Source organism: Cibotium barometz, chromosome 61 (genome assembly GCF_041138505.1).
Source record: "Cibotium barometz isolate CiBa-2024 chromosome 61, ASM4113850v1, whole genome shotgun sequence".
In the NCBI taxonomy this organism is placed as follows: domain Eukaryota; kingdom Viridiplantae; phylum Streptophyta; class Polypodiopsida; order Cyatheales; family Cibotiaceae; genus Cibotium; species Cibotium barometz.
The window spans coordinates 17,112,762-17,129,526 of NC_141106.1; the positions used below are offsets into that span (position 1 = coordinate 17,112,762).

Below are 16,765 nucleotides of genomic sequence, written 5' to 3' on the forward strand. Positions count from 1 at the left end.
AGAAGTACAAATGATATGCATATTTTTGGATGACGAGCAATAAAGTTTAGTGGTGGTGGTTAATTAAAATTAATACTAAACTTGAGAAGATGTTGGAGATTCAAGAGGACTATCCATAAAGTTCTTATTTAGTGAAAAATTTATTCAGTACAGGATGCTACTTAAGAACGATTTAATGAGATTCATCGAATCTACCCTATGTTCTCGAGCTGAAGACATCTTGATTTCTTTTAAAGGAGGAGCTTGTAAGGTGACCCTTACCTTAGCACTGCCAAATTTATCTCATTTAAATTACTATGATAATTAAATTATAAATTTTGAGTTTACACTAGACCATGAATTAGGTGACAGGATTATTGATTGGAATGTTTTGTGTGATCCAAGTTCTCCCCATCGGGATTGAAGGATTAAGACATTGGTCCAAGTATTTATTTTAAAAATAGTAAATTTAGAAATGACTATGGAATTAGGTATAAGGGAATTATTAATTAGCTTTTAGAAGGCATAAATTTAGCACCTTATGTAGACTCTTGCCAAGTGTCCACTTGCCCTTTCTACTTGAGCTTTTGGTGGACTTGAAGATTCATTCTCATGTATTTTGTGTGGTTTTTTTCTCTCTCCCTTGGCTAAAAAATGCACCTACTTCTAGTGTGATTAGGGGCCCTAATTTACCAAGCGAGTTAATAGCACCATGTTTGGCTTATCTATCATCCTTAACCTCATCTATAATATATAGGCTTATGATTAAACACAATCAAGGCTTTCATTTTTAGTGGTTAGTGATGAATATTAGTGGGGTTCCATTATTATATAGGCTTATGATTAGACACAATTAGGGCTTCTATTAGTGAATATTAGTGGGATTTATTTACCTTTTAAGAAGGGGTGTGCTATAGTTTTTATGACCTTAATTTTTTTGCATACTACTTATCTCTTAAAGCTTGGAGAGTGCTATTGCCTTCATTAATTGGAGTGGTGAATTGATTGGAGGAAGGAAGGGAGTGTGGCTAAGCTTTTTCTTCTACCAAAGTACTATAAATTAAGGGATTATCTCTCAAATCATTGGTATGATTAATCTCTATCCCTATTTCTAGTTATAATTTCTGTTTGTCTTTTGGTTTTTCCCTATTCCAATTGGTGATGTGATTGCTCATCTCTTGGAGCTTGGAGAGTGCTATTGCCTTCATCAATTGGAGTGGTGAATTGATTGGAGAGTGCTATTTCTTTCATTAATTGGATAGTGCTATTTCCTTCATCTGTTACATAATGTCCACCCTTTAGCTGAATAGGGAAGCCCAGACGCTAGTGTGCCATGCTAGTAAATTGGTATCGTGGGTGACCTTGCATTAAATACTAGTTTCCTAGTATTATTGGTATAGCTTTGAGACCATGCTTGATGGGTTTATGTTGTTGAGGGGTAATATAAGTAATGCCATGCTTGACAACTATGTGTGATCGAAGTGAAATAATTGGACTACGCTAGACAATTACACATGGTCGAAGCATAACAAGTGGTTTATGCAAATGATGTGTCACTCTAATTGAAGTGTAACAAGTGGTAATACACACATGCTAGATGATGTGTATAATGATACTCTCATCATAGTGTAACAAGTGGTGAGTGTGTGTTGTGTTTGTGCCTATTAATGTTTCATATTGGGATTAATTATTGTGGAGATAGAAATTAATTGGAACAACTAATGTGTTTATGTTTATGAGATAGGTGATGAGCAGTGCATGTGTCGCACATGGGGGATCTTGTTAATATCATATTAGATTATTATTACTAATATGAATTATTTTGTTGGCTATGTGTCAAATGATTATACATATTATGCATGGCGTTGCTATATTACTAGCACATATGTTAGAAGAGTTTTGGTTATTTTACATTTAGTGTGTGAACAAGCTCTAGTGCTTGAGCTATTTTTGTAAAAGTGGAAAAGCAAGCCCTATGACTTAAAGTTGTGGAGACATTACCTACTGGGAAAAAGATTCACTTTGATGACAGATCATCAGAGCTTAAAGTGGATCTTTACTCATAAGGACCTCAACATGCGCCAAAGAAGGTGGATGCAGACCTTACAGGAGTTTGATTTTGAAATCAAGTACTGCCCAGGCAAAGAAAATGTGGTAGCAGATGCCCTCAGCCAGGGATTTAATATTCACGTGATCACAAGATTTTTTGTGATAATAACATTATTAGCTCATTGGGCTATATTTTGAATACAATTCTCAAAATACTCATGTCGTGAAAGTGGGAGTTGCACGCATGAGGGGGGAGATTACACCCAATAGTGTGTTGATGGGTGATGCTTACTCTATTTTCTTGTTCTATGCTATGCTTTAATTTTGTCAATTTGATTTAAGTCTATGGTTTATTCCTTGATGTATAAGTGGGTAAGAAGTACATGAAGTCCCATGACATCATCAATTAGAGTGGTGAATTGATTGGAGCAAGGAACTGGATGTAAAGATCAATCACTCTCTCTTTCTCTCTTTGTCTTTCTATCTCTTTCTTTGCACATAAATGATAGTCTTCTCGAAGGGGGTGGGGAATATAAGGGAAGAAAGGAGGCTTGCAAGGAGGGTGTGCATTAATAACAAGTAGAGAAGGAAGGGGTTAAGGACAAATACCCACATGGTGGAGGGAGTAAGAAGTAGGCAATTAGTTCTCCTTATTCTTGGCCACACCAATTACTCCCACTGCCTTAAAAGTCACATCTTCGTATTCTTTCTTTGGGACCCACAATGAGACACCTTTTTTTTCCAATCCCATTTCAAAGCACATTGTTGTATCCTTGTGTGTGGATAACTTGGTGACTCGAGTTCGAAAATATAATTCCTTGTTTTATAAATTATTTTTCCTTAACCATTGAATATTGATCATTACTTATAAATAAGAAGGGACGGACCCCTTCTTGGATTTTATAAATTTTATAGAGGAATAATGCCAACTCGGCATACTAGTGTGCATATTCACAATTTTTTTTGGTGTACATGCTCATAATTTTGTTTGGTGTGCATTAATTAAACACCATTGATGTGACGTTTAATTAATTCAAGCTTAGTATATGAGTCCCATCGTATATTAATTTTTGTTCAGTTACATAGGAATATTGTTTTATTAGATATAGTACTCACAATAAAATAGTCTCATGGAGGAGAATTTAAAAGATAAAACATAAATACTATAAAAAAGGGAATGAATATACATAGACGACTTTGGTGGAAAGTGGAGTGCAGATAGAGTGTAGAAAAGATATTGACGATGGTCATTTTACATCTAAAAGTGGAGCATAGAATTTAACATGGTGACACTGCGTACGCGGAGCGAACTAGAGAAAGCAAGCATCGTCTTTAGGCAATCCTACATATTTTCTTGTAGTAGGGGAGAGGGGGACGTAGTCTTGTCCACTTATTATTGCCTCTTTGAATTTTACAGTTTTTTAAGGGTTTATTCTTGAACAAATAGGTAACTTTCGTTGTAATCTTCTTCTTCAGCACCCTCGTCAACATCAACAACAATTGGATTTTGATGACTGCCTTCATGATTACCTTCTTCATTTGATCGATCATTTCCATCATTTTCATCTTCTCTGTTTTCTCCATAGAAATACCTTTTTGTTGGTGTACCCATGTAGAAAATTGTGTCTATGTCACAACATTGTGTCAGGTGTGGGATTTTCATCACCTTCCAGATCGATGAAGCTCTTTTTCTATCCATGCCATTGCCTGTTTTTGGTATTATCCATGATGTAGCAAGGTATTACTTGTTGGCTGGTTCGCATCATTTGAAAGAGAGTGTTTTCAAGGGTTGCACCAAGCCTATTTGGAATGCAATTTTCAATGAACACATATGCACGCTCAAAGAGATTCATTGGTGATAAAGGCATACCTATGCAGCTTATTTGGAATGTAATTCTCCGTGAAAACATATGCATGCTTAAAGAGTTTCAGCATACCTTGTTTTTGAGATCTTCTTGACCATATAGAGCATATAGCTGATGTCTACGACATATTTCTTCATAGGAAATGTTGTGGCAAAAAAAATTGAAGTGGCTTTTATGGAGATCCTTCATACAGTATCCAACCATACCTTCAAAAGTATGTATACGTATTTAATGTAATCCTCCTCCAAGTTTGGAGAAATTCCATTGCATGTATCTTTTTACTACTTTCCCAATACTTATTAGAGAGGGTACCTTCATAGAAATGACCATTTAAGAATGGAGATGATTCAGGGTTCCACCTTTCTCTAACACAAACATTCCTTTGAGGCATTCCATACGTACAAATTCTTTAAGAGGTTCCTAGTTGGATATATCGATATCTCCATTCCCTATGTCTATTGTAATTAATGCCTCAATAAGCTTTGTTTGTTTTGGAGTAGGAAATTTCGGGCAATTACTCATAGAAGGGTCCGATCTGCTTCTTGCCTTTTCTTTCAATAGTTCCAGAAGATCGTGGAAAAAAGCACAAGCATACAAATAAGAATAGTGTAAAAACCATAAAACCATTGATCCTGCAAATAACCAATTCATAGTACTTAGCCTTTCTTTCCATAGTTCCAGAAGAATCTAGGAAAAAGTGTAAGGATATATATTGACAATTTATATATCATACAAGCATCTTTGTTGCATAGTTCCAGAAGAATCTAGGAAAAAGCGTAAGGATATATATTGACAATTTATATATCATACAAGCATCTTTGTTGCAAACAATGTATACAAACCACAGTAATTATTGACAATTTATATATCATACAAGCATCTTTGTTGCAATTTATACAAACAACAGTAAACGAACCTTGGGATCTTGCTCTTCTTTTCACTACTGCGAGAACGTTATGAATGCAGCTGGGACCTTCAGGTGGCATAAGAATCCTTCCTAGTAGGGAATTTGGAGGTACATTTCTAGGAGCAGTGGTACCACTGGATTCTGGTTCGTCACACAAAAGCATAGATAAGCGAGCAAGTGCTGAGTTCATGACATCTCGTAGTTTAGGCACCATGCTTAGAAGCATATATACAATGATAAGAAGGCGGTATTTATAAAGAATCTAATGAAATTGAAGGCCAGAATAAGAAACAAGAAGCATGCAAATACAGGACGAGCACCCACCACGCGATATCCATGCTGTGCAATTATGTTGCTCCATGCTTGGTAACATAAGGAGACTTGCAGAAGTTGGATTTGTGCATATTCTGTTGACAGACAATAAGAAAATCGGAGAGGCAAAAGTCTGGACACGAGAACGCAGTTGGCGGCTCAAATCACGCATGCAAACATACCACTAGCACCCATCATGTGCATGTGATGGATAGGCTTGTAGAAGCTGGATTTGTGCTAGAAGGTACGAAACGGCACCCAAAACAAATCGAACAACCCGTGGAAGACCGCATGCAGCCAACGTTCGACGTGGAAGAGCGCAAACCAATTGGAGAGAAACGACACCAAACACCAATCGGAGAGGGAGGCTTGTACGCAGGTTCGAAATGACACCCAAAGCCAATCGGACAGCCCGTGGAAGACTGCATGCAGCCAACGTTCGACATGGAAGAGTGCCATCATCAAATCGTAGCGTGAGGCTTTGCCATAGCAATCAGAGAGGGAGCACATGGAATACCAAACACAACCTTTGACGTGGAAATGAGCATCATTGAATCTAGAGCGAGGCTTCGCCATACCGATCGTTCGCAGACGTAAGAATATGCAACAACGCACCTTCTGAAGTGGAAGACTGCATGCAACCAATGTGTCCACTTTCCAACCTGAACTCGAGCCTTGGTAAGGCTCCGCTGAAACGGGGCTGTTATGTTAAAGCAACCCAAAAAAAGGTTTTAATTAATAAAAGCAAACTCCAAAAAAAAAGGTTTTGGTTTGGGCTTTACTCTTACAACCGCTTTTGAGAGGTACAAGGTTTTGATTTGGGATGTACTTCAATAATTTGATTTTGTGTCGATCTACTTCACACACTTTGTTTTGATTCTCTCTCACTCCCTCACACGCGCGCCGGCCCCCCCAACACGCGCGCGCGCACGTACGTAGTAGCAACGCAAAAATGCCGATTATCCAACGAACAGGAACGTGGAAGTCATCATAGTGGCTGGGTTTGATTAGCGGCCATGGAGAAAAAGAAGGCAGACGACCGCGATTTTGCCTTCTTTCTTCGTCTGCTGTCTCAAAGCGCCCGGGACACCTCCCCCTCATCCGATGCAGCTCAGGAATCCGCAGTACTGGAAGCTGTAAGGGCATCGCCCATACCCTTTCCTCTATCCATCTTCAACAATTCTCCAGGTTAATTTCCTTTTGTATTTTTGCTTTTCTATGCAGATCAGAAAACTCCATGCCATGTGTGAGGGTCATATTGACCTCGTTGGCACTGTCAACACGCCCATCAGCAAGCTTTTCCAGCGCTGTACGGCCTCCGTGACACAGTATCGCTCTAGCACGGGGCTCTTGATGCTGGTATGTGTCAATGATGCACGGTTTCCTTGCATGTTTTTTTTTTCAGCATAGCCAATGACGAGGACAAAGCACATGTGGCACACCATCAAGACGCCATTATGCCATATGGCCGCAGTAGCATAATCAATATATATCCTCTACTACCCCCAAGTATGCATTATGATTAAGTTTCTTGAGAAACCACCAATGGCGTATCTGTATATAACATACCAATATGTGTTGTTGCATGGCAACATGCCATGAATAAGATCTAACACTAATTGGCCGCTTTTGTGTCCTTCGTGACTCATCATCATTATAGCACAGCTGGTTACTCCCTTGACTTATATATCTTGGTAGAACATTTTCAAGGACATAATCATTGTTACCTCAAAAGGCTCTGCAATTAAATTTCCTTCTGATCATGGTGACAACACATCCATAGATCATTGTTTCACACTGTGGTGTTGTGCCCTCACATCTGTTGGTCCCCACTTGCTGTGGGAATCTTATGGTGAAACCTAAACACCCTTTTGTGTGTGGTGTATGTAAGAGACGTGCCACATGTGGGGAGTGAAAGAAGGATATTTAGGACACCAAGGCATTTTTTTTGGAGTGGGTATATGTGTTTGTGAGCGATGAAAGAAGAAAAACAAAAAACGCAGTAAAAAGCAAGACAATAAAGCAGGAAATGCAGAATAATTTGCTTGGAAAGCTTCTTGAAAAGCTAGTTGAATGGAGACAGTTGGAAGGTGCCAATGCTCACAAGCTTGCCCTTCTTTTTGGGATGATACGTGAGTGAAGATCTCGTCATTAAATAATTAATTAACTTACAACTGACTCACATGGAATGGAAAGTTTGATCAGAGCATGACCGGTTTCTTATGCACTTTTTCTTGGGGTATTTTATTTTAGCTCCCTTGTTTTTGTTTATGTTGGAAACATGAGAATGTATTTAAGAAATATAATAAACAATCAAGGTAGCTAGAAACATCAGGTATGGTATGTATTGCATGTGTACGGAAAGCATGAATCTGGATAGGGTACGTTAATATGTTGCCTTTTTCTCAATTAAAAAGAATGTATATATTCTTTGCTATGCTAGAAAGTATTGTACTCGGAGGAATCATACAGGCTGCATGAACAAGTCTAGGGTTATGTGGAGGAGGCTTATGGGCAATAAAGTCTAGGGGAAACGGGGTGTAAAAATGTTTTAAAGAAGATTTTGCGCTAGGTATGCCTTATGGAATTTTCTTACGTCTCTTTCCAGTATTGTACAGATTAGGGGCTCTGTAGATTTAGGAATGCAACCCTGTTAACAACTGTTTATAATTAGCCGAGTAATCTTGTCATAACAAATTTGCAGCATTTTTCTTTCCACATGAAATTCAGTGATTGGCCTGTTTTGTGTTGTAGGCCATACTTCAGTTCTTCCTTGACTTCGGAGAGTATGTTTTACATGATGCAGACCCGAGTCTTAACATTTTTTTCAAGTCTTGCTTGAGTAGGTGAGTACTCTATACGTAAGCAGCATGCTTTTGGATAACAAAGAGGGTCTATTGTGAATTGGCACATATTTTGCTGAAAGTTTGGTCACTTTCTTTTGACAGACTGTATGCCGATCCAGTTGTGGCTGGTGCAACGCTTGATTTTTTGAATCACAACAAAAAGAAACTCTTGCTCTCACATTCGGCATTACTTCCTCAGGCAAGAATTTGTTCATAGTTAACCAGCAAAGGTTTTTTGATGAATATAGTCTTTTGATAGTGCAGCTAGCCTGTCACTTACTTTTGACATACCTGTGCATGCAGTATTTTCCTCTTTTACTTAAGGTGATAGGGTGGAATGGGAATGTGTAAGTATATCCTCTCTATTTGCTTTCAAACCTGAATTGTTTTGAACAGTATATTACATATGTTAACAATGGTCTTCTTTTTGGGGGTTGGGGGGGTGAGTGTGGAACTCTTAATATAGTGATCATTTTTGCATGTGGGGCAGAATGGGATGATTTAGGATTCTTGCAACAAACGGAAATGCAGCTTTTGAGATGCCTGTTTGCTGCCTCAACCAACTGACCTGGTCTTTGCTCAGCCACCGTCTACGTGCTGTTATCATGGTATGCGATGCTCCATTGTTTATGCAAGACATCACACAGGCAGCGTCCTATGACTTGCAAACTCAATAGTTTTCGGAGGAAGCTCCGGTTGTGCATTCCATCTTTTGAACCAAGCCCCAAGCCCATGTGTCATGAACCCATCCTGATGTTAGCAGTTTGATTTTGATGGTTTCTTGCTGTTTGGACCTGCGTCTCATGCAAACCTCAGCAATCTCTCACTAGGCATGAGCTTCCCTTTTGCGATACAATGGTACCCTATCTCCAAGGTAGATATTTCCAAGGTGGATGAAGTAGTATTATGGGTAATAGATTTATATGACCCGGAAGAAGTGTTATGGGCATACATAGCTTTATATGAGCGAGCAGGTCAGAAGCCAAGTCCGCTTATGGCATGGATTTTCAAACGAGGTCCATAGTATTTTTGGACTCAACCAGGAATGATCGCTCTCACCCACAATCTTAGGACTCTATGTTGATGAGCTTGCAGACTTCAGTTTAGACCATCACATATCCATAGAGTTTGTCCACCGCCATAGACTCCTCAATCATGACCTTAAGGGTGAAGATATGATCTAATTGTTAGAAGTCATCTCCTGTCTAGATTTATACACCAGGGCCTTTGTTGTGGGTGTGCCCGCCCTTATCAGGTGTTTTATCATTTTTCCTCACTCCCCGCATTTTTCCCCTATTTTTCCCATTTTTTGTGGCTTGGGAGGCAGCCCATTTGCTGGCCGACTGCTGAACTGGTCCACGACCCCATGCCAGAGCTGGCCGACTGCCGATGATCTGGCCGACTGGAGTTGATGCTGGTTGTGGAGTTCTCAGGGCCAGTCGGCTGCCTACAGCAGGCCGACTGCTGCTATGGGGGCATATAAATAGGCCTCCTGCCCCATACCACTCATTGTATCTTATTCGGGATCTTCTTGTGTATATTAGAGCAGAGTTACACGCCTACATCTCTCTCTCTCTCTTGTGTTGTTTTTCTGCATGCGTTTTTTGCTCGTGTTCCCAGATCTGGTCATCATCCCCGCTGCGTATTCTGACATGGTATCAGAGCCCTAGGCTCTAGATAGGTCTTGGGATTTGTGTGAGCAAGAGGGGGACTGTTTTGTGGCTGATTCGTGGACTGTTTTGGACTGATCGGGAAGAGGAGAAGCAAGAGGAAGGCGGGCTGATTTGCTGGACAGCCACTTGCAGGTATTAGTTCTTCTTTGTTCCCACCCACCCACCCTTTTCAGAGGACATCCCCGCAATGGCAGATCTGTTTGAGATGGCCGAGAGACATGTGAAGATCCCGACTCTCCCCACGTTTCCGGTGGACCGTCAGTTGGACGGGAGCAACTACGGCATATGGAAGGTTATGATGGAATTTGTTCTGGAGTCTTACGACCTCGCTGATTTCGTTGTTGTTGGTGTTCCACGGGAAGTCTTCTTTCAGGCCTAAACACTCTTGGAAACCTTCTGATGCAAAAACGCACCATCTGATGCAAAAACGCAGGTAGAGAGAGAGTAGAGAGAGAGAGAGTGAGAAGTGCTGGAAAATTCAGTATATTCTATGGTACAAAAAGGGTACATATCTTGCAGCCCTTGGCTGCCTTCATAAAAAGGTGGTTAACCCTAAAATCTGTCCCCTATGGGACCTCTAAGGATCCAAACCCCTAGTGGGATTGAATGCCTACAATGAGGAGCACCCTTTGCCTTTTATACCTCCTTTTGGACTTCTTGGACTGTTGGTAAATTGGCCGACTGCTGCTAGTCGGCCAGTCATACATGAATTAAATGCGTCTTAATTCAGCCGACTGGTTATCTTGCCTTGTCATCATGCGCCTTCAGCCACCTTGCTTCCTGGTACAACCGATAGCTCCTGTACTCAGCCGACTGCCCCCTGGTGCTTCTCCAAGTCCAACCTGGCCACTTCTGTATCTTGTGCTCCACACTCTGACTCTATCTGGTTCATACTATTTATCTGTTTGCTCCCTCTGGATCTAGCCCTCAGATTGTCCATGGCATCTATGATGCACATGACATCCCCCTCTGCTAAACTTGATGACGGGAATCCAACCTGCTCTTGGATGACTGTCATCATCCCAATCCTGTTCCGAAGTCCCTCTGTCATCATCCATCCCTGGCAAAACCTTTTTCTCTGAAAATCCCTCTGTCTCTGATGAAGATCTATGCATCTAGTCTTCCTCTAGTCCACAATCCATTCCTGCCCTGACTTTGAACACCGTCTTGGTCTTCATTCTTGGAACTGAGTCTGGCACTCTCACGTCACCCTTGGAGGATCAACCTCCCTTGGGACTGTTACCTGAGAACCTATCTGGCTCACGGAACTGCCATCCCCATCTGGCGCTGTGGAACACCACCAACAAACCTCCTGGGAGTTCTTCCCGCTTCTGTGCTCCTCGCCTTGGGCTTCGAATCCGTGTACTTTCCTGTACCTTGGACCTGTACACCATCATCTGGGACTGATTCAGCGTTTAGCTTTGCTGAGCCTGATGCTCTGATACCAATGTAACATGCGGAAGCTCTGGGAAGTCTTCTTTCAGCCCTAAACACTCTTGGAAACCTTCTGATGCAAAAACGCACCATCTGATGCAAAAACGCAGGTAGAGAGAGAGTAGAGAGAGAGAGTGAGAAGTGCTGGAAAATTCAGTATATACTATGGTACAAAAAGGGTACATATCTTGCAGCCCTTGGCTGCCTTCATAAAAAGGTGGTTAACCCTAAAATCTGTCCCCTATGGGACCTCTAAGGATCCAAACCCCTAGTGGGATTGAATGCCTACAATGAGGAGCACCCTTTGCCTTTTATACCTCCTTTTGGACTTCTTGGACTGTTGGTAAATTGGCCGACTGCTGGTCGGCCAGTCATACATGAATTAAATGCGTCTTAATTCAGCCGACTGGTCATCTTGCCTTGTCATCATGCGCCTTCAGCCACCTTGCTTCCTGGTACAGCCGACAGCTCCTGTACTCAGCCGACTGTCCCCTGGTGCTTCTCCAAGTCCAACCTGGCCACTTCTGTATCTTGTGCTCCACACTCTGACTCTATTTGGTTCATACTATTTATCTGTTTGCCCCCTCTGGATCTAGCCCTCAGATTGTCCATGGCATCTATGATGCACATGACATCCACGGCCGGAAGTAGAGGAAGGGGAATTACCGTCGATCCGAAAGGACCGGGAGGCTTAGACACAGATGTGGGATCGTGTCAACGCCAGGGTTCGTTCGTTTATCTTTCTCAATTGCACACCACAGGTAATCAATCATGTAAAGCATATGTAGAGGATTTTCTTGGAAGTACAGATGCGGGTTATGAGCCCTGCAAAGTCGTCGACGATGCGGGAGCATATTAACAAGCTGCAGGCTCTTCAGCAGGAAGTTCTTCAGGCTGGGAAGGAGATATCATCAGAGGACATGGCCATCACGTTGCTGTCACACTTGCCCTCTTCGTACTCAGCATTTTACTCGTCGTTGATTACCAGTGGCAGGCTCAGCACCATCACGTGGGAGCAGCTTGTGCCCATGGTCTTGGACCAGGAGGAACGATTCACGAACCCTCCTCAAGGTGGAGGTTCGGAGGCCTTAACTGGCCAACGGTCGAAAGGCCGTAACTCGGGCAAAGGGAAGGCTTCATCGGAGAAGTCTTCTGAGAAGAAGTTCGACGCTGACCGCGAGAAACTGAAGGCAGAGAGGACTTGTAATGATTGTGGCGAGAAGGGCCACTATTGGAGGCAGTGTCCCAAGCGGAAGACCGAGAAGGGTGAAGATTCCTCAGCAGCAATCATGAAGACTCCGGCTTTTGTGCACTTGGAGGTGGTGGACACCGATGTTTCATTTTCTATAGGCAGGGAGGAGATTGGAGGACTCTCCGCAATGGATACTCGAGAGTGGATTCTCGATAGTGGTGCTTCGAGGCACATGACTCCTTCCCGTTCCGGTTTACAGGATCTCTGCAGGCTTTCTGGTCATATTCTTACTGGGGATACATCCACTATCCCAGTTCACAGTGAGGGCAGGATGGAGATAGTTCCCAATGGCAGAGGGGGGAAGCATTCCTCCCAGGTATTGTATGTTCCGGCACTTGGTTTTCATCTGTTGTCAGTGCATCAGGTTTGCAAGACTGGCGTACGGGTGGAGTTTGATGAGCATTTTGTTGCTCTCCGGGACAAAGCAACAGGCCAGGTGGTTTGGGAAGGTGGAGTGGAGAATGGAGTTTACAAGCTTTCAGCACTCTCTCTCCCAGGTCGTCAGGGTTGTGATGAGTGGTAATCTGGTAATGGCTACTCAAGTGTGGATACGCTGTAGGTACAGGCTTTCCGGGACCAGATGGAGGATAGCTTACCAGTAGATGGCAGCAGTTGTTGGCAGGAACTTTCCAGTACTGATGTTGGTGGTTCTTGTGTTCGTGAGTCAGAGGAAACTGAACAGGTCACTTATGCTCTGATGTCTCGTCGTGTTCGGGACAAAGAACCTCCAGTAGATGAGGATGTTCTTTCCACGGGGACCTTTCGGGAAGCCGGTCAGGTGGCAGGTGATTACTTGCAGAAGGAGGTGGTTTCTCCAGGCTTTGTGGTTCCGGATTCAGAGGGGGTGGTTGACAGGTTTCATCAGGTTTCCAGGACTTGTTTGTGCACCGTAACAGGTGCTGATCCTTGTGAGCAGTGTGATGTCTCTGTGACTCAGAAGCTGTATGGTTCATTGATCTGGTTGATGGACACCAGATTGGACGGGAGCTTTCTGATGAGGCAGTTGAGCTCATGGTTGCGGATGACTCTTTGGGAGGCAGGATTGCGTTTCCTGTGGTTTCTGCGGCATGCGAAGGATCAGGGACTCTTGTACACAGGAGGGGGATTGTTGGATGGAGTCCGACTCCACGGTTGGAGTGACTCGGTTTGGGGAGGAGATCCGGACACGAGGAGTTCTACTTCAGGCCCAGGAGCAGTTTTACGGAGCAGTAAGATGCAGTCATCTTTTGCCTTGTCGTCGAGGACAGAGGCAGAGTACCGGGCTGTTTGTGATGCTGCTTGTGAGGTGGTGAGGATGCAGAGGTTGCATTGCAGGTTTGGGCTTCCACTGGAGGAACCCATGGTCATCCAGAGGCACTTTGTTCGTGAACAGATCGTTGCTGATGACATCTTGCTAGAGTTCTGTTCGACGGAGGACAGTACAGTGGACCTCTTCACGAAGTCGCTCTGTCAGGATTTGCTCAGGCGGCACCCCAGCTCCATGTGGTTGGTTTCACAGCCAGGAGCTGAGAGGGGGTGTTAGAAGTCATCTCCTGTCTAGAATTATACACCAAGGCCTTTGTTGTGGGTGTCCCCGCCCTTATCAGGTGTTTTATCATTTTTCCTCACTCCCCGCATTTTTCCCCTATTTTTCCCATTTTTTGTGGCTTGGGAGGTAGCCCATTTGCTGGCCGACTGCTGAACTGGTCCACGACCCCATGCCAGAGCTGGCCGATTGCTGATGATCTGGCCGACTGGAGTTGATGCTGGTCGTGGAGTTCTCAGGTCCAGTCGGCTGCCTACAGCAGGCCGACTGCTGCTATGGGGGCATATAAATAGGCCCCCAGCCCCATACCACTCATTGTATCTTATTCGGGATCTTGTGTATATCGGAGCAGAGTTACACGCCTACATCTCTCTCTCTCTTGTGCTGTTTTTCTGCATGCGTTTTTTGCTCGTGTTCCCAGCTCTGGTCATCATCTCCGCTGCGTATTCTGACACTAATGTCCAATAGTTTCTCCCTAAAGCCTACCTGTCTTTGTGCTCTTGGTCTCTGTCTCTTTGCCAAAGTGCCTATCTTTGCGTCCAATATTGCCCCATAGGTCAATCTGTACAAAAATAGGAGGCAGGGTGGTGGATCCAGGTGCAAAGTGCTCTATGCAAGGTCCTGGGGGTCCTTGGCTCTACCGTTGTGCAGCTTCAATAGTGCTTTTGGTAAAAGTAGTTATGTTAAATAGGCTGGCGGAGGCAGGACAGGGGATGTGGGACATGAGATAAATCAAGTAGGGGCTGATTTGGGATGTCCTATAGATGGTGTGTGCAGGTCACCCATATGAGAGCGTCTGTGATGGGTGTCGGTGTCTTTTTTTCCTCCAAGAGATGCCATGCATCTTAGGAGTATGCACTCAAAAAGGGTTTGGCACAATCTGGACTCGTGCATTGCCAAGAATCATACTTCTTCTGGCAGGTGAGGCGACAGAAAGCTCTAAATTTCCTACGCACAGAGAGAGAGAGAGAGAGAGAGAGAGAGAGAGAGAGAGAGGCATCTATGTAAAGCTAAATGGCCTACGAAACTAGGAAGGTCTAAAATGTATACAATCTATGCATAGAGCATCCCTAAAAGCTATTACAACTAACAAAAAGAAGAGGAAATGGACAGATTATTGTAACAAGGCACCTGCCAGACTAGTCCAATGTCATCCATCATGTAGCATGTGTGTAGCAACACTCTTCCACTCCGTGGGAGCAAGCTGCATGGTGGAGAAGAATGCCAACCATGGTAACCTTTGCACCCTTCCATTGTATCTACCATACACCGGTAGCAAGTTTATTGTTGCTTTGTGGATTTCCGGAAGGCTTTTGACTCAGTCCCCTGATCACGACTTCTTTTAACTGCTAACAAGAGCTCCACTTTCCACCGGAGATGATATGGGAAGTGATGGCACTATATGAGTTTGTGACTGGTAGGATTTAGTCGTGAGGGGGTCTTTCTGGAGAGATCAATTGCACTATTGGAGTCAAACAAGGTCACCCACTCTCTTCAACACTCTTGGGGCTATATGTTGATGAGATCTTAGGCTTCATTGCCTAATTGTATAGAATGGTTGGCGCCTAGCATAGATGATGATAACCCATCCTCCTATCTGCAGATGAGATGGGCCTCATCTCGCCGAGGGTTTGTAGTGACACTTGAATGCATTACAGGTCTTTGTGATGACGGGGATCAAATGGTAAATGAAGGTAATGCATTTAACACCTCCTAACCGGTTGCAGCCATACATTCTTTCACATAGAGAGAGGAGTTGGCCAGGTATTTATGTATGGGAATCACTTTTACTGGCCTGCTCTCTATTATGTGTCCAACTGCCCAAGCACAGCGGGCGCAAGGATGTCGCCCTTGGTCCTTAGGAGAGACGGTGTTTTCAGGCCCATTTCCAAGAACCTAGTATTGAATGTTGGCTATTTGTTACTTTGGTTTGCCCGCCAACGGTAATGTATGGGTTTCTTTCAAGGACCAGGTTTTGGGTGAAGATCGGAGGAGAGTAGAGAGATTGCAGGTTATGATGCTTCCACACATGATCAGGAGTAAGCCATTAATGCCACATGCCATAGTATTAGCCGAGCTTGGATCAGCTTTTCTCTTCATGGATGCCATGTTGTTATAGGCAGTCACAATGCAACGGGAATGGGAACGGCAAATAGGGAACGGGAGCGCCACGTCAACACACACACACACACACACACACACACACACACACACACATTAAAAACTATTGATTTTTCATTTAAAACATGGCAAACACGATACATCATACATAGCCATTGATCACGAGACTTGAAAACTCAAGAAAAATAGAAATAGATCCGGATTCCACAATCAACTTTTGAAACTTCAAACAATACAAAGAGAGACACAATCTACAGGAGCTACAAAGATAGATGCAATGTGCATGAGCAAATCCCAAATGTCAAATAACTGAAAACTAAAAGATGAAGTACAACATATCAAATGTCAAGATCAGCAACTAAATCATGATCAACTGCTTGGAAGAGCTCCCAATCTCATCATCATGGCCCGTGTCCATCTGCACTGCATCATCATCTGAATCTGAAGAAGGGTGGGTATCAACGAAACCCTCTTGCCTCTGGACTGTAGAGCTGACTAAGTAGTCACAGATTTGTAGAGACAAACCAAATCAGGTACTATTCAATCCCAGAGAGGGGCAGCCAACACACATAAAATAGTAGCCTGTTTGTTTTCATTCAGGCCTTATCAACAGGGCAAGTACCCGTTTGAAGGTACTATATTAGGTACCTTTGATACCTTAAATCGCAGCATGACGGCCGTTGCATGCTAGGCCGTCACACGGAACGGCCGTTCCAAGAACGGGAATGCCATTCCCGAACGTTCCCAAATGCATGCATTTCTTGTGACTGATGGAGATGGCTTCTCATGGTTGGCTTTGGAG

At 43.3% G+C, this 16,765-nt stretch overlaps 1 protein-coding gene across 2 annotated transcripts in view; it reads left to right on the forward strand.

Annotated features, from left to right (window-relative positions):
* The first annotated feature begins 5,952 nt into the window (after positions 1 to 5,952).
* The window catches only part of LOC147604614 (AP-5 complex subunit zeta-1), a 17,306-nt gene continuing 6,493 nt past the window's right edge, over positions 5,953 to 16,765 (forward strand). For both annotated transcript variants that reach the window (XM_086794483.1, XM_086794485.1), the window contains exons 1-5: positions 5,953 to 6,248; positions 6,337 to 6,471; positions 7,867 to 7,958; positions 8,061 to 8,157; positions 8,262 to 8,305. In XM_086794483.1, coding sequence (XP_086650609.1) covers positions 6,129 to 6,248; positions 6,337 to 6,471; positions 7,867 to 7,958; positions 8,061 to 8,157; positions 8,262 to 8,305 — 488 coding nt within the window. In that variant the 5' untranslated portion in view covers positions 5,953 to 6,128. The remainder of the gene's footprint in view (positions 6,249 to 6,336; positions 6,472 to 7,866; positions 7,959 to 8,060; positions 8,158 to 8,261; positions 8,306 to 16,765) is intronic.